This window comes from Ostrinia nubilalis, chromosome 26 (genome assembly GCF_963855985.1).
Source record: "Ostrinia nubilalis chromosome 26, ilOstNubi1.1, whole genome shotgun sequence".
NCBI classification, from domain to species: Eukaryota; Metazoa; Arthropoda; class Insecta; order Lepidoptera; family Crambidae; genus Ostrinia; species Ostrinia nubilalis.
The window spans coordinates 4,447,819-4,466,659 of NC_087113.1; the positions used below are offsets into that span (position 1 = coordinate 4,447,819).

Here is an 18,841-nt window from a genome sequence, read left to right on the forward strand (position 1 = left end):
TTTACTCTTTGAACAATTAATGAAACATTTTGTAATAAGAAACAAATTAAAGTTTTAAATTACAAGTTCTATAAAAAAAATCACTGAAATGAATGGGAAAGGAAGAAAAGAAAAAATGAAAAATTGTTTCTTTAGTATCATCGACAATACACAAAGGTATGATCATTTGTAGGGAACCCATCACTTTTCTAAAGGGGATGGAAAATTAATCTTATGTAATGCTTTTTAGTAAACAATGAAGAAAGTGACAGTAGTTTCAAATAATGACTGGCAACTAGTGGTGACTGAGTTCGTTCCGGCGTTTCTTCTCAGCATTTGCCATAATGTTTGTCTCGAAGGGACCCAAAAGATAAGGAGACATATAAAGTGCCCCTTAAGGGCTACCCCTTTTTATTTTTGACGTTCATAAGTGCCAAAATACTGGTTTTAATTGAATAACATATTTTTGAGAATTTCCAATTGTATTTTTTTGATAGTGAACTTCGATTAATAAAACAAAGTTTATGCGAGCAAAACAGCACACAGAAGCTAGTTTATTTTAATACCTAATTGATTTTCATTATTAATCTTTTATGCTATACAAAAGCAGCGAGCCTTTTAACGTGCAAATGGTGTTAAAACACAATGACTCAATAAGTAAAATGTCTTTAGTGGCAATTGTGTTCAGTCATTGAGTAAATGGAACCTTTGATAAATGAGATTAGGAAACAGCGAATATATTAAGGCTTTTTCTAAACTATAAAGATACTTTAGTACCTATATCACATACAGGGTGGAAACGATAAGTGATCTCACTCGATTATTTCTAAACTATAAAAGATATCGAAAAACTCGTTACTGTTCCTGAAAGTGCTTCACAAGCTCTTTCAAACGGTACTAATAATAGGTTACAGGATAAACTGGAACTATCCCAAAATTCAATGTTTCCAGCTCCCATACTAAATGTATGCCGACGAAATGTGAACGATGTGATAGTACGAAATGGTTTATACATTTAAGACTATAGACGGAAACATTGAATTTTCGGATAGTTCCAGTTTATTCTGAAACCTATTATTAGCACCGTTTGAAAGAGCTCGTGAAGCACTTTCAGGATCAGTAACCAGTTTTTCGATATCTTGTATAGTTTAGAAATAATCGGGTGAGATCACTTATCGTTTCCACCCTGTATAGTAAATAATACAAACTACACCTGACCGCAAAGAAAAAGGGTTAGAAAATGTTCAACATCTTCAAAAGTACCTACCTGGTCTAGTTTTACGAATCAAAACATAATTATTATTTTTTAAATTGACCAAGTGCGTGTCATGACATGACACGAAATTACAGCTCTCTAGTGCCAATAGTTTCCAAGCAAAAGCTAGGACAGACAGACAGACAGACATAATATCGAAACTATAAGGGTTCCTTCCTTGTCAGGACTACGGAACCCAAAAAAGCTTTAATTAAATTACCTACTTAGTTTTTATTTCAAAGAGCCAGCTCAAGTACTTTTGAAGGTCTTGAAGATTTTCTAACCGGCCCTTTTTTGCTATCTTTGACGATAAATCTAATTAGTTTATGTAACTGCCAATTTTTATTGTTGTCTGACAAATTGTATGCTCTTTGAGCGGAACATAGTGACACCTACTGTAATATGTCACCGTTTCACCTATGATTCACAATAAAGATTTTTGTATTTATACTTATTTGTAAAACAGTAAATTGGCAGATCAATATTTGAACTAATCACAAACTTGAATCTATTTCTAACTATACATAATTAATACTTGTATGTCATTTTCATTAAGGCTAAGTAATAGAGCGCGTACATCAACTTCAAATGTACCCCCACAAGAATTAATAATACCCGTATATGGCCCTGTAACTCCAACTTTGCTTCATAGGGGAGACCGAGGTTAGTTGTAACAGAGGAGAGTTGTGACATTGTTGATTATTGGAAACCTATTTTCTATCAGCGAGCTCGCAACAGCGCGCATTTGGTAGCTCGAGACTTGAGCTAATATACGCGCACTTCTTCTTATCGTGTCGTCAACAAACCTACACAGTGTCAGCCCAAAACTCCGCTACAAGGGTGGCGTTGTCATCAGCATTCATTAAAAATGCTCGGGCACTCAGGGCACAACATCATGTGCTTCATCGACTGGGGAACAAAACCGCACCTGCACTCCATGTTTGAAACATCCATGAATACTCACTACGTTACGACCTCACTAGTAGTTAATAAACTTCCAAAAATCGACAAGGACACAACTCTCCTCTGTTACAACTCACCCCTGTCTCCCCTACATCCTCAGATTGGATGCCATTTTAATTGAGATAATGTCTCCCATACAAAGACGATGGGGGCTCTGCTATAGAGTGTACTAGCTATGCCCGCGACTTCGTACGCGTTAAAATAATCCCTACTAATATTATAAATACGAAAGTAACTCTGTCTGTCTGTCTGTGTCGCTTTCACGCCTAAACCACTGCACCGATTTTGATGAAATTTGGCATAGAGATAGTGTGGACTGTGTGACTTTCAATGACACTAAACTACTTATAAGAATTGTTTGCAAGATATTGCTGGACTTATCTATCCGCTAATGCATCATAATATTGTATGCAATTATCTGCAAACTGAATAGTCATATAGCCGTATTTCACAAACGATGCTTGATTAAGAAGCAGCAAATCGAACGCACAGCGTTGAATAGAGCTCTGTGATTGGTTTGTGTGTCACCCTGTGCGTCCACGCACACTGTGAGACCTCATAGTAATGTTTGTGAATATGGGCGATAGTCACATCCTACACTTGGTTTCTTTTCTTGACAGGAAAGTGAAGCATCATGTGTAACTGCTAAACTTCATAAAATTATCTCAAGAAGTATCCACCAAATGACACTTTAAAACTCCAGGAAAAGGGTATATTATCTTTTATCCTTTTTTTTTTGCCTCCTATCACATAAAAAAAAATCATTTGTACATCATCAACACTCTCAGCCGTAATGGAAAAAACTCTGCTTAATTTTTTGCACACTTAACTTTTTCTCTAAAAAAATCTCACCACGATGACTTTCAAACTGGCAACACACCCTTGGGGTAATTAGCGTATTTTTACGAGTAGGTGAACTCTCCAGGGTGCGTGTTAATTATTTTACCCGACACCAGGGGATGTGAGCGATCCAGTGATGGATGGCGGAGATATTTCAAAGGTAATTTTAGATTTTGAGGTATCAAGGATGATATTGTGGTCAGGTATTGGACACCGCTATGGGTTGATAAACAATGTTTAACTTAAAAAAAACTTTAAACTTTACTAAAAAAAAGTTGGACCCGCGATGAACACTGGTTTAAAATAATATGTTACATTTCCATACTAAATGGTTAAAACTAGTGATTACCGCGAGTTTACCTTTTTGTAAGAGGGTATGATTTTAATGGATCTTTTTAAGTCAACAGTAGGACCTTTTTTTTCAAGTCACCTAACCAAAATGTCAATTTGTATTTGAGTGATTTTTTACCTTGCTATATTTTTAAAAATTCCAGTGTCTATTCGCGCGGACTGAATAAATATATTTTCAGCCTTTGACGCCCAAAAATCCGAAAAAACGTAGCAAATAAAAACTTTTTTAATTCTTTTTCGTCGAAAACTAGAGGTGACGTCAGCCAACACCATATAAACTCGGTCCGATGTTGGTGTTAGCATTTGACACTCACGAACTTTTTCATCGTTTTTCAGATGAAAGTTTTTTTGCCGAACCTTTTTTAATGTGGCCATTGAAAATTTGTTTGCAGAAAAAAGGAAAGTAGGTAATGGTTTTAAAGGTTAATGTTTCATAGTTCTCAAGATAAAAGTTCCAGTTTTTCTTAAGAACATAATTGCGTAATATTTTTTTTCACAAGTTTTTATTTATTTTTGATTAAAAGTAATTTACCAGTAATTTTTTAATAGTGACAGGGCTCAGTACACTTTTAGTTCTTTCTTCTCTTCTTTATGTTTTTATGCTATACAGGGTGTCCCGTAATGTAACGTCAAGCCGGAACTGGGTGTTGAGGCAAGTTGTGCTGGTTATCAGAAAAATATAAAAAAAAATCTATGTGGCATATTTTAAAAAAAATAGGCATTTAAAAAAAATAAAAAAATTCTACTCCAGGTGACGGTCCCTTTATTCGTGTTGCCACAAATCTTCACTTTTTCCAAATTTTTTTTTTGTTATGTAACCCTGAATAATGCTTCTCTAAATTGTTATCAAAATTACAAAACCAGCTGCTCCAACTTGGATGAAAAAAATACATTATTCCCAAAAAAAATATCAAAATAAAAATTTTGCCTAGTTTAAACTGACTGTACTGAAAAAAAATTGTACTACGCGAGTGTGGCAAGTGACGTCATAATTTGGCGCATTTAGTAAGGATTCCAAAATGGTATAACACTTTGTAAAATCTTGCTGTAATTGTCGACAATTTTTGTTTATTGGAAATAATCCCGTTTTTAACTTTATCTACCTTGGTTAAAAATATTATTCTAATGTGCCCAAAATTCAAGTTTCTGGCTTAAGTGAGGTGGAGAAGCCATTTTAAAAGGTATGAGCGGGACGGAGAGGGCCATCTTACCAAGCAGGGATGTTATGGATATCCGTAACCGTAACCGAAACTATCGGATATCCGAAATAAAAAAATTTCCATAACCGTAACCGAAACTGATTAAAAAGTTACGGATAGTTTCGGATAAAGGCCAAACTGCAAAACTCTATGAAATCTGCAGTATACACGCCGCAGCTGCAATGCCGCGCTGCCGATTTCATAGTTTTGTAGTTTGCGGTTGCAGTTTGCGGTCTGCGGCCCATCTTGGAATTGTACCTTAAATCATAATATTTGTTACCAAATTGTCTGGCATTCGCTGGCATCTTCTAATATTTCAGCCTGTTTTACCTTTATCATACATAGGTGTCGTCTTAGTTGGTACATAAAGTAGCTATGTGGGTCACGCTCACGCAGCATCTTGCTATTTGTATTATACCTACATTTTTGAAATTCTAATAATTTCGTAACCGAAATTATCCGAGACTTTCGGATAATCTGAAATGATTTCATATCCGTGACCGTAACCGAAACCGGTATAATATTATTCTAATATCCGTAACCGTATCCATAACCGAAACTTCATATCCTTATTATCCCTGTTACCAAGTACAAGTGCAGGCAGAGCAGGTAGTAAAGGCGCGCGCGCACGGGTGACTTTTGTCACAGTATGTCAACTACTAATTACTGTCATGGTGACAAAAGTTTCTGTGACTGGCTGTACGGTAGTCAGTCACAGAAACTTGAATTTTGGGCACATTAGAGTAATAATTTTTAACCAAGGTAGATAAAGTTAAAAACGGGACTATTTCCAAAAAAACAAAAATTGTCGACAATTATAGCAAACATTTACCAAGTGTTATACCATTTTGGAATCCTTACTAAATGCGCCAAATTATGACGTCACTTGCCACACTCGCGTAGTACATTTTTTTTTCAGTACAGTCAGTTTAAACTAGGCCAAATTTTTATTTTGAATTTTTTTTTGGGAATAATGTATTTTTTTCATCCAAGCTGGAGCAGCTGGTTTTGTAATTTTGATAACAATTTAGAGAAGCATTATTCAGGGTTACATAACAAAAAAAAAAATTGGAAAAAGTGAAGATTTGTGGCAACACGAGCAAAAGGACCGTCACAAGGAGTAGAATTTTTTGATTTTTTTTAAATGCCTATTATTTTTAAAATATGCCACATAGATTTTTTTTTATATTTTTCTGATAACCAGCACAACTTGCCTCAACACCCAGTTTCGGCTTGACGTTACATTACGGGACACCCTGTATACTCGTACTATTTACTTTTTTATGTTTATCTTTTTGTTTTTATGATGACCATTGTAATAAATGTTTATTCTATTCTACTGCTAGTAAATCTATAGTTGGATAATAATATGCAGAATGTACAATTTCATACTCCCTGATGCTTTTTACAATACATGTGCAGTATTCGTAGTTTTATGCTCCCTGGTGCATTTTTTACACCCTGTGTAACATAAAAGACATGTTATCCCAAAGCTATCCATCGTTAGTCCCCGTGTAGGTTACCCACCCATTAGTTTAACGACCGCCATCTGGCGGCCTTAAACCTAGCTTATGGCGTAGGTAAAGTTGGTTACGATATTATACGTTACAGTTTTATAGCAAATACTCGTCTATTTTAATTTGACGGCATTGGAGTAAGTTTAATAATCTGCAGGAAAAATGTTGATAGTTTTTAAATGACTCTTTCGAATGAGTTTACAATTTCTCATTTGATACACTTACGGGCTAGGTAACATGAAATTACTGATCACTTTATGTAGTAATTATTTCTATTTACAAATGAATCGATCATCAAGTCATTTAACCTCCACTTCAGGTGCTTGACCCTCGCTAATTTATCAGAAACAAATGTAGAATTTTGCGTTCTACTCCCCACGCTGGCCAGACGGGGTTTTGGCGTTCTGATGATCATTTGTACAACATCCACGTAAAGTTAGGGTAGCCTTCTGCCAGAGTCACACAGTAAAACAGAGTAAGTACCTACTGTAGCAAATTACAAAATCACAATTGCCTATTTAATAATGCCATTAATTTATACAAAAACTAGGTTCTGAGCCATTTTGTTAGTCGGTCTCTTGGAGCATACATTCGACATCAGTAAAACTTTATTTGCTCTATCGAAATTACGGTCATTACAACGCAGACCGTAGCCAAGTTTTTGCGGAGTCCTTCTCAGAAATCGCCTTTGAGCCGAAATTACGTACTATTTAATTAAATTTCAGTGCTCTTATGTCTGTAATTAAACTCGTCTGTGGTCTGAAATTGAGATGCCGGCATATAATTGGACCCTCTGGTTATATGTTGAAGGATTCCGTAGTTTAATTCGTGCTTGAACCGAAAAAAATACTATTTTTTATTGCTAGATGCAGGCCGCTACCAACCGGGCGATGTGGAAATCATTGGGGGAGGCCTATGTTCAGCAGTGGACGTCCTGTGGCTGAAATGATGTTGATGATGATTATTTACATAGTTTGCAGTTTGCACACAGCTATAAAAAATAACAACAGCTAATAATAGGAGCTAAGCTAAACTAAGCATAGCACTTAGATTGCAACTAGCATTAAAATTAAATCTAATACATCATCATCATTTCAGCCTCAACAGGACGTCCACTGCTAACATAGGCCTCCACCAATGACTTCCACAGTCGCACCTTTATCAAGTCGTCGGTCCACCTTGTGGGAGGACGTCTCACGCTGCGTTTTCCGGTACATGGCCTAAACTCCAGAACCTTGCTGCCCCATCGGCCGTCAGTTCTGCGTACTAATTATGTGCCCTGCCCATTGCCGCTTCAGCTAGCTAATCCGTCAGTTCTGCGTACAATGTGCCCTGCCCATTGCCACTTCAGCTTGCCAATCCATCGGGCTATGTCAGCGACTCGAGTTTGTTTACGGATCTCCTCATTTCTGAAGCTCGTAAAGTAACACCAAGCATAGTCCTTTCCATAACAGCCTAATACAACTTATGGTCAACAAGGCACTTTAGGTAAAGATACTAAAAAATAAAAATTGGCCAAGTGCCTGTTGTGCCACGCGCAGTGAAGGGTTCCGTAGTTGTCCGTCGTTATTAGATATAAAATTTTATAATACATGAGTTAAACTACTATTTCTCTTAAACTAACTGATCTATCTTAACCGTTATAGTTTTCCTTGGAAGTGCAGAAAAAGCACCATTATTATGAAAGAAACTCCTAAGTCATTTTAAAAGAGTTATCCAACAATATCCCACACGATGGGGTAGAAGAAGAAAAAAAAATTCATCCTCACTTTACTTCACTATGGATGAAAGTCTGAAATAAATTATTTATTATTATGTTTGTACGCTTTGGAGCTCACGGGTCAAAAGTGGCCCGGCCATAATTATTATTATTATTATTGTTACGTTTTCTTTATTTTTACTCGAAGTCCCTATGGTCTTCGGTTTTAACCATAGTTTATTATTATTATTATTTACATGTAGGGGAGCTACACAAAAAAAATGTTTTTTCAAAATTTTATTCTACCGTTTTGTCGGCGTGATTAATACCTCCACAAAATTACAGCTCTCTAGTGCCAATACTAGGGCACTATTTAAGTTGTGAGCCTCGACAACATAACGTGTTGTTAGACGACATCTGATACTTTTAATGAAAAGTTTGACATTTTTGACTACAACCTCATTCAAAACTTTTTATCATTTGAGCACGTTTTGTATTATTAACATTGAATTGAAAATTATCTTGACTACAAAAACATGGAATTGACTTGCGGAAATTTTTGCGCAAAGATTTATTATGACTTTCGACGTGGTTAATCAATACAAAACTGAAGCGATCAGCTAAATTTCACTTTTGGTGATTAAGATCTGTCCTTTACCATTGTAAAACGCTAGTTTAAGAAGTATAATATTGTATGCCATTGGCTCACCAGTGAACTTTGCGAAAGTCGTCCAAAATTACTAATAGTGGCTGAAAACATTGATGTTGTCAGAAAAATGGAAGAGAAACCTCGTCATGTGATATATCGTAGGATTGATATAATCCTAAGCATTAATTCCACTAGCAGTAATAAAATATTGTATGACCATATTATGGTTAATACGTTTTTTTCTTTACGGATGTCACAAAATTTTTTAAACGCTCTACAGGACGCTTGTGTCGTTTAGTCCTTGGAACTGTTTGATAAATATGTTTAAAAAGCTTTAAAAGCCGTTTTTAAAATTGTGACAGTTGACGAATTAAGGATCTATGCATAATGATCCTGAAAATAAACAGCTATCGACTATGGAGATGTTTTAAGATGAACCAATTCCAACAAAAGTCCCATGCGCTCGGAACACTTTGAAACTTACGGTCGCCTATTTTTCCCAAATATCCGATTATATGACAGAAACGTCACTAGAGAAATTTAGAATGGTTAATTCTTAATAGTAAACAGCCACTTTTTTTCCAAAAGTCTTCAGTTTAATAAGGGAAACTGACCAGCATAGTCGAATCGCCATTCGTGACGAAAATGTGAGCTTTTACACGTCTCGTCAAACAACTGACTATTTGAACACTCAAAATATGAAATTAACAGGTCCAACGCTACAAAATTCTTGCTTGGAATCTAAACACTTCTTTTGGTACCCATATATTAAAATTAAATGCGTGAACAGCGATTTATGTAGCCAGAAGCAACTGTCGGTGCGGTCAAAAACCATGCTTTGGAGGTGCCTCAAGCTGAGTGGAAAAAATGTTATGAAAAGTGTTTCGGACACATTAAAAAGTACATAAATCATGAAAAACAATACCAATAAACGCAATCAATACCATTTTAATAATAAACTACTTTGTTTTCATAGTTAGGCTCACAACTTAAATAGTGTCCCACGGTAAAACCTCGGACGGACAGACAGACAGACGGATATAGCGAAGCTATAAGGGTTCCTTGTCAGGACTACGGAACCCTAAAAAAGAAAAAGATACTAAAAAAAATTAAAAAATATTCGTTCCACGCACGCGATGCCCTTAAATTTTTGGTCCACTCATGTGTGCCCTTTATCGACGGGTACAATACAAACACGGTCGCTGCGTTGTTTGATTAACTTTTGAAAGCTCTTTTTAGAGCTTTTGTAACAAACCAATACCCAACTTTTTATTTGGTTGTATTGCTGCTGTAAGAATTTGTATACAATAGGTGAAATAAAATGTAACTTGGTAATAAAAATGCTTTCTTTGTTGTTTTGAAATCCTTGTACTAGATACAAAAGATCGTTGATTTTTTAATTTATAGCCAAAATAAAGGATTTTTTTATAATTTAAGCAAAAATCTTGGTAAATTGGAAAAAATTGTATGTTAATAGATTCCAGATTTGACTGTAGTTACCAACTTTAAAAAAAATACGTAACGCCACTTTCAGCCTAGTATTATTGCGCCGCAAATGTCGCTCTTGTTTCGAGGGGAATAAAGGTCATAGCAGACTTATCAACTCGGAAAGGGATCAACACCGTATCGCCTTTCGCGAGCTGTCATCGCTTTTCGCGCGCTGTTAACCGCGAGGCGAGGCGTTTACTTTATGGTGCGGAAAAGTTTGCGTTTTATACAAAGACTACTAACCGCCTCGAGTTGATACGGTTACGATCCCTTTCCGGATTGATAAGTGTGCTACGTCCTTAAACGAGATCTAAACATCTCATATTTTATGGTATTTGTACATTCACATTCTTTAGATTGCCTGCTACGAACCTCAGTAGCAAATACCCTACTACGGTATTATCGTAGCTACGGTGCACTCGTAGTAAGTAGCAAGCTAAGCTACGGTGCATTCGTAGTAAGGAACGCTACTACGGCGTTCTCGCTACAGTGTATTTGTAGCGTAGAATGCTAAATGTTACCGTAGCTAGTAAAACACTAAGGCTAAGACCATTTTACTTTAACTTTAACAAACGTCAAAAGTCTGTCAAACTCCATACAAAAGACTCCGGTTAAAGCTATAATTACGGTTAAAGTTAGGTGGTGCAACTCAGCCTAAGAGTTCCCCATAATTTTTGACATAAAATAATGCATAATCAACATAGAATGTTTATAATTTTTCAATCTTATGATAAACCAATATAATCATGTATTAATTTATGTCTTTCTTTGTCCACAGATCACCCAATAATGTGACATCCAATCATGCGCACAGCGCCTTAAAATCCAAGATGGCGGACAAGGACTGGGTGGAGTATTTCGGAGACTTTAGCAATAAAACCAAGCCTAAATACGAAGAATATGTCCCGACAGAAAAGAATTATAGTTATTTTGATAACCAGACAGATGAATATTCGAATTTTACTTCAGATGACTTCTGTGGTTCAAATCACTCCCATGTGTACCTAAATGTCACCTGTGAATTCCCTATCAGCTATGCCGAGCCTATGTATGGGTAAGTGGATCATTTATTCTTACATTTAAGTTCATAGCAGACTTATACAACGCAATATGTATTTTGCTATGAATAAATATTTTGAATTTGAATTTGAATTATCAACTCGGAAAGGGATCAACACCGTATCGCCTTTTGCGAGCTGTCAAACGCGAGGCGAGGCGTTTACGTTACGGTGCGGGTAATTATGCGTTGCAGTATGGAGTTTCATACAAAGAATACTGACCGCCTCGAGTTGATACGGTTACGATCCCTTTTTGGGTTGATAAATGTGCGATGACCTTTAACCCATAAAAACACGATAGGCCACCGGTGAAGGTCTAATACCTTGCCAACTAGAAATCCGAGGTGAACGCATTTTCGACCATTCTCCCTTACTGTTAGTTCTTATGTTCTATTGTTAGCGGTGTAGGTACCACACGGGACTATTTTCACGTCTCGTTCCCACCGCTGCAACTCCTGTGTAGCCAGGATCTACAGCTTGACCGCCAATAAAAACCCAACCAGTGAAGGTCAAGTTTGTCCCGGGGGAAAGTTAACTGTCATTGATTGGACCCGCAAAGAAATTAATCAAAAGAACATAAGAGGAGTTCGAGGTTAAGGACTGATGATTGGCATCACAATATGATTATTCAGTAGTCTTATTAATTCAAATACTTTATCATCACTTTCGAATGAAAAAGTCAGACTCTATTTTAAATGCTTTATTTATTACTACTAAAAGTGCTTTTTAAAAGCCTACTTACAAAAATAAATTAGTTTTATGAGTTTTTTATCAGCTGACCAGGCTAACTTCGTATCGTACCCCCTATGTTCATAAAGAACAATGTATTGTAATGGAAAAAGAATTTTTGAAATCAGTCCACTGGTTTCTGACAGTCAATTCTTTCCTTTTGTAATATTTGTATAGATATTTATTGTAGCTACAATTTTGATTACCTTCCTTTGTCCCAATAAAAGGTATGGGACAGGCTGGGACAGGTGATATATAATCTGTGGATATGCCTACAGATAAAATAAATCCCAGCGACCATAGTAGCCATTTTTCCTGCTGAAGTGGCTATTCATCAAAAGTTGATTAATGTTTTTGCAAATATTTGTATTACTTATTATTTTTATTTTTGGCGAAATACCTTGCGTAGTTTTATTCCGAGGTAGCAGGTACGGACATTTTAGCACCTTATGTAATTGAAATAGGTGTGTTTTTGCCACTAAAACACACGTCATACGAGTTCACACGAAAGTCCAGTTTTACGGGATACTGTATTTATTATTGGAACTGGAGTGGGACGTCCTCCCACAATGTGGACCGACGACCTGATAAAGGTAGCAGGAAGGCGCTGGATTCAGGCCGCTGGAAGTCATTGGGGGAGGCCTATGTTCAGCAGTGGACGTCCTATGGCTGAAATGATGATGATGATGATGAACAGGCCCTTCTGTCGTCTGTACATGTGTCTCAAAGCGCTAGTAAAGCCAGAAATAAATAGAATAAATTACATTCAATGTTGATAAAGTTCAAAAAAGGCTTTACCTTACTACCAAAGTAAAATATCTGTAACGAGCTCGTTTTATTAATAACCATTAGAAAGTTTCTGTTTGTGTGTCCCACACGGGTATCCAAGTATACTTTTATATTTATTGAGGAAAAATAGACCAACTAAAAGCATCGCAACTAGAAATCGCTTTAATCCAGAGTTCAATATAGCCGTTTGAATTCGCGGTAGACTGGTTCTGACAAGTAGACACGTAGCAACTTTGTCCAGGGTTCTATGCTCGTAGGGTTCACTTTGTTACAAACTATATTGCAGTACTCAGAGGTAGATAGGTACAGTCAGCGTCAAATAGTTCGTGACACCTAAAGTAGCCAGAAAGTTCGCAACACGTCTTTGTTACAATGAGGGCTATCGTTTTAGCGCTCACCAGTTAGCGCCACTGTAGAGTAAGGTCCTGTCACTTGCTAGTAGCGAAGACAGTGGCACCAACTGGTGAGCGCGAAAGTGGTAGGAGGACTTTCGTATTTGCAGACATCAAGATGGCGCCACTGTAGAGTAAGGTCCTGTCAATCGCCAGGGGTGCCAACTGTTAAGTCTAAAAACGATAGCCCTCATTGGAATAAAGTTGTGTTGTCAACTTTTTGGCCACTTTGGGTGTCACGAACTATTTGACGCTGAGTGTACGAGTTACATTCAAACAAGCTTAGAAAATTTACTTGATGTTAATTTATCACGCATTAGTATACAAATAGATCTATTAACTCTAACAAAAATTCGAACTACTTTCGAGTGGCACGACGACTTTTGAGTCGTCGTTCTGAAAAAAAGTATGTTACGAATAACTGAATTTTATTAATATTTGTTTCACAGTCGACAGCACTTAATGCTGTACGTTTTTTGCACAAAAAAAGCACCTGTTACAATTAACTTAAGTTACTTGCAGTCTGACATAGTTTAACGACCTGATTGCTTACAAAAATAATGATAATCATACCTTTAGAGTGCATGTAAAGTCTTCGGTCGGTACGAGACATCTAAGGCAGAGTTGCACCATCTTATTTTGACTTTAGCAAACGTTAAAAATTTGTCAAACTCCATAAAAAAAGCACCGGTTATTGTTAAAGTTACGGTCAAAGTATGTTGGTGCAACTCAGCCTAAGGCTCTAAGGTTGGACACTAGAATTGTTGTTAACTCAGTTGTTGAAACCCCTACAATACCTATAAAGAATTCTCGAGAAATGTAACAATGGGTAATCACCCTTAGAGATCCAAACGAGAAAAATATAGCCCTTCAAAACGATGACAAAAACCAACGCGCAACGGCAGCATTGAGAAATAATATTTTTCACAAAAAACTTTATCCAATTTGAAAACGGGCGGTTTTTCATCTCATTATAAAAATGACAACTGAGGGTCCTAATGATGGAACTGGGGTCTGATTTCGACGTTTGTAATGAATGTCGATATTTTGTGTATTTTAATGGTTTAGCGTTTGCTGGAAAATGGCTGCGAGAGATCGAGGGTAATATAATTACGTAGATTGAAAGAATAGGATTACTTTCCTAAGCTTACCTTCTGTAAAAAAATAATAATGTACAGTAGAATCCGATTATCCGGATAAATTAAAACCAGGGGTATTCCGGATAATCAAATATCCGGATAATCGCGGTCAGTGTCCTTGACTCTGCTTCACGGCGAGAAAGAAAGAAAGAAAAATAGTTTATTTGGTTCAAAGAAACGTTTTACACAATTTAAATTACATACATAATTTATTGAACCAAAATGGCTCCTACTCAGCTTGTATCATGTTCCATTCAGAACATGAATGCTGGTATTCTGTAGGAACCATCTTGAAAATAGCGTCACCAGGGACGCAATAAACATTGGCATTTCACATAATAATATAAACATTATATTATTATAAACCTTTACATTTATGTATTATGACGTATCCTTGTTCAAAAATTCAGTCTAGTTCATTTTCTAGACTAAGTTTGAATTAAATAGTCCTCCCTCAAAACACGCCATTTTACCCTGTCTTCGGGTTGCCGAAAAAAACAGGGTAAAGTGACGTGTATTAGGCCTTATATTTCGCATCTGTTTAAGTAAAAAAAACCAACCGAACTGAGAACCTGCTAATAAATCTGATAATAGTGCAAATCGTGGGTTCGAGTCCCGCCTTAGGCAGTTTCGATTTTTCAAGTTGTTTATTTAAAATTTATTTAAAAATTGAGAACCTGCTGTTTTTAAGTCAGATAATTATAATAGATGATGTGAATATTTAACCTTTTTGTTACAGATACATCGCACCCTTCCTCCTAGCAACCACCATAGTGGCCAACACTCTGATAGTGGTGGTTCTCTCCCGTCGCCACATGCGGACTCCCACCAACATAGTCCTGATGTCCATGGCGTTGTGCGACATGTTCACCATGCTGTTCCCGGCGCCATGGCTGTTCTATATGTACACCTTCGGGAACCATTATAAGCCGTTGAGCCCTGTTCGAGCCTGCCAAGCTTGGAATTATATGAATGAGGTAAGTTTTTCTTAATTATTTATTTATTTATGAATAGAACGGTAGTACCAATTACACAATTCAAATAAGACACTCACTGCGGCCGCGGGTTGCACAGTCGCGTCAGCAATATAATTACGCGCGAGTGATAAGGATGGGTAGCTTGAGGTCATTGGACGAAATTCCATCGGCTCGGCGACCGGACTTTAATTTTTTATTATGATTCTTTATTTGCTAACTTTTACCATTATCAGTTGGGCTAGGATGCGCGCCATGATAAAATCATATCAATGATTTCAGACGATAAATCGATAAAATAGCTTATGGAGGCGCGCACATGCACAATATCTGCAGGGAGAACACGCTTTGACAGCTCATAAAAATACCCAATTCATATTCATCGTTCCTAAAGACATCTGCTGAGGCCGCAATATGTGGGCAACTTCTTGGCCAAGCGCCAGGCCACTAAGAATTTTTGATTCGACCAATACTTAGCGATTCTCAATTATTGTTTCTAACCAGACTCTTTTCCACTTGGATATTCAGATCGTATTCAAATTATTATTATAGAAAAACCACGAGATATTTATTTCAAAGATACAACTTTTCGCACCCACAACATGTAGGTAAAGTACTGCTAAACGTTGGAATCCAATAAGTTATGGATAATATTCAACGATAAGTAGATTGATTTTGAATAGAACAACCGTACCTACGTCGGGACGCGTTGGACTAAAACATACACATTTACCTTACTTTGCATTGCACTTGTTAGAATATATATATCTACATACCTGATTTATATTAATATTCCATGGTAAATATGTATAATTGGTACACTATTTAACTTGTTAAACACTACACACACAAAACATTGCACAGCCGCCATATTAAGTGACATTAAAATTTAGATTTATACAATTCGTAACAAGAATTTATTGTAAGGTTTCTGGTTTCTTAATAATTCAGAATTTAATTTAGATCTCGGATTCTAAATATGAAAAATATTAAAATCCTGTTTAATATATATTGTAAAATGAGAAACTCCAACTTCCGCTTCCGAATAAAAATAGTTATAAAATCCTGTGCTCTGATTGGTCGACTGTTCTGATTGGTCGTTTTAAGCCGACCAATCGGAGTTGAGTAAAAAGAGGGAGAATGTGGGTATAAATAGATGGAATTTCTCATTGAGAGGCAGTCTGGACGGATCTTTGAGGTGATGCTGACCAAAGTTAAGTATACATTGTTATTTGGTACTATTATTATGCTTGTTGTGTAATTGTATTGTATTATTGTGATATTGTATTATAACACCTGGCTATGTGGCTGCGCCAGGCCTATATATTGACACCTGGCCAATTGATGGTGACATGCCACGGGGTCGGGTCGGTATTTTGTATAACCAGTATTTATAATCAAACACACAGAACACAAGTTCTAAGTTAGGTTACGTTAAGACTTAGGTTTAGGTTAGGTTAGGTTTAGGTTTAGGTTAGGTTACGACTTAGGTTTTGTACCATAACATAACCGGCAACTATAAGCATTGTCCTTCTTTATACTGGTCATCAAACTACCGACCCGACCCCGTGGCATGTCACCATCAATTGGCCAGGTGTCAATATATAGGCCTGGCGCAGCCACATAGCCAGGTGTTATAATACAATATCACAATAATACAATACAATTACACAACAAGCATAATAATAGTACCAAATAACAATGTATACTTAACTTTGGTCAGCATCACCTCAAAGATCCGTCCAGACTGCCTCTCAATGAGAAATTCCATCTATTTATACCCACATTCTCCCTCTTTTTACTCAACTCCGATTGGTCGGCTTAAAACGACCAATCAGAACAGTCGACCAATCAGAGCACAGGATTTTATAACTATTTTTATTCGGAAGCGGAAGTTGGAGTTTCTCATTTTACAATATATCATAAACAGGATTTTAATACTTTTCATATTTAGAATCCGAGATCTAAATTAAATTCTGAATTATTAAGAAACCAGAAACCTTACAATAAATTCTTGTTACGAATTGTATAAATCTAAAGGACAATGGGCAAAATGGTACCCGGCTCCAATAGATATGTGTCTAGTATCGTTTGAAAGGTCTTACCAAGATGAACAACTTTTACTATGACCACCAGCCTCAGATCTGGTTGTGTACGAAGATATACATACTTTTTTGCAGAATGGTACCCGGCTCCAATAGTTATGTTTGTAGTGTCATTTGAAAGGTCTTACCAAGACGAACAACATTTACTATGGCCACTAGCCTCAGATCTGGTTGAGTTCGAAGATAAAGAAACTTTTTGTGTAACCTAAGTATCATACAGTATGAAGGGGGACGCGCTCGGGGCAGGGCACCGACGAGATGGTCGGACGCGGTGAGGAAGACGGTGGGCGGGAGTTTGCATCGTGCGGTCTACACAGCTTATGACCGCAGTCTGTGGAGGAACACTATCTGTGGTCGCGATCCTCATCAGTGAGGGACCGAGGAAGAAGAAGAAGTATCATACGTGTCCATCGTATGGTACTTAGGTTATGCGAGGCAGGAAGGGTTTACTGCTCCAGCATCCTTCCTTAACTCTATTATTATTGATGGGGATAATTGTGAAATAAATATTTTTATTTAAAGAAGTACTACCCCCTTGTTAATAAAAAGTTACACCTAGGAAGAACCTTGGATTAAAATGTCATTTCCATACCAAGTGTCAATTTAAGCCAGAGTTCAACTAGGGTGTAACTTTTATTAATAAAGGGGTTGGAGTTTTATTACTTTCTAAGGGTTTTATTATGGGTTGTTAAAGCGAATAAACTCACAAGACCCAATAAGTCCACCCACAAGATGGACCGACGACCTCATAAAGGTAGCGGGAATGCGCTGGATGCAGGGCGCCACCAACCGGCCATTGTGGAAATCATTGGGGGAGGCCTATGTTCAACTGGACGTCCTATGGCTAAAATGATCATGATGATGATGATGAAAGCGAATAAAGGGCTAATAGCTTGGATAGTTCATCGTAGGTATAATCCTTTCCTTTTCAATGCTTCTTTCAGTTATATTAATAGATTGTAGTCATAATACATACTCGTATGTACATGGATGATTGTGTTAAACTTTCATTATAATACTTAGTGGAATTACTGCTTTCAAAACGTGAATTAGAACTGGCCCCATAGCAGACATTTTCCTACATCTAAAGGCCTTTTAAAATATATATTGGTTATGGCTATTGGAGCGGGTACCACTTTCCATACATTTGTGCCCATCATCCTTTTAATGTCACTTAATATGGCGGCTGTGCAATGTTTTGTGTGTGTAGTGTTTAACAAGTTAAATAGTGTACCAATTATACATATTTACCATGGAATATTAATATAAATCAGGTATGTAGATATATATATTCTAACACACTCATTATAGTCACAAAATTAGTTTAGAAACCGATACTTAGGCTATGTTATTTAAGAAGAAGGAAATTGTTTCGTGTATTTCGCACACAAAAACAAAGAATAAAGTGTGCCAAAAAGGTCCCGCATTAGCCGTGACAATGTACCTATGCCACGGCGCTGATTTTCAGACCTTTGGATTTACCTTCGTCATTCTTAGAATCCTCTTATTTTAGCGGAATACTTCAAATTCTATATTATTGGGCCCTTTTTGGGCACTTACACGTCCCAAATGTGACTTGCCCTACCACCATTTTGGGAGAACATATCGGCTGGTGTTGAAAAGAAGTGGCGGAAGAAATTCAGTTTCTTGCACTGAAAAAAATGGTTTGGTTACAATACAAACGCCCGTATTCAGAAACATTACAATGAGGTCTC

General features: G+C 36.8%; 1 protein-coding gene across 3 annotated transcripts in view; it reads left to right on the forward strand.

The window, feature by feature from the left end:
- The window catches only part of LOC135084469 (sex peptide receptor), a 482,468-nt gene that overhangs the window by 406,766 nt on the left and 56,861 nt on the right, over positions 1-18,841 (forward strand). For all 3 annotated transcript variants that reach the window (XM_063979248.1, XM_063979251.1, XM_063979249.1), the window contains 2 exons: positions 10,719-10,994; positions 14,787-15,024. In XM_063979248.1, coding sequence (XP_063835318.1) covers positions 10,771-10,994; positions 14,787-15,024 — 462 coding nt within the window. In that variant the 5' untranslated portion in view covers positions 10,719-10,770. The remainder of the gene's footprint in view (positions 1-10,718; positions 10,995-14,786; positions 15,025-18,841) is intronic.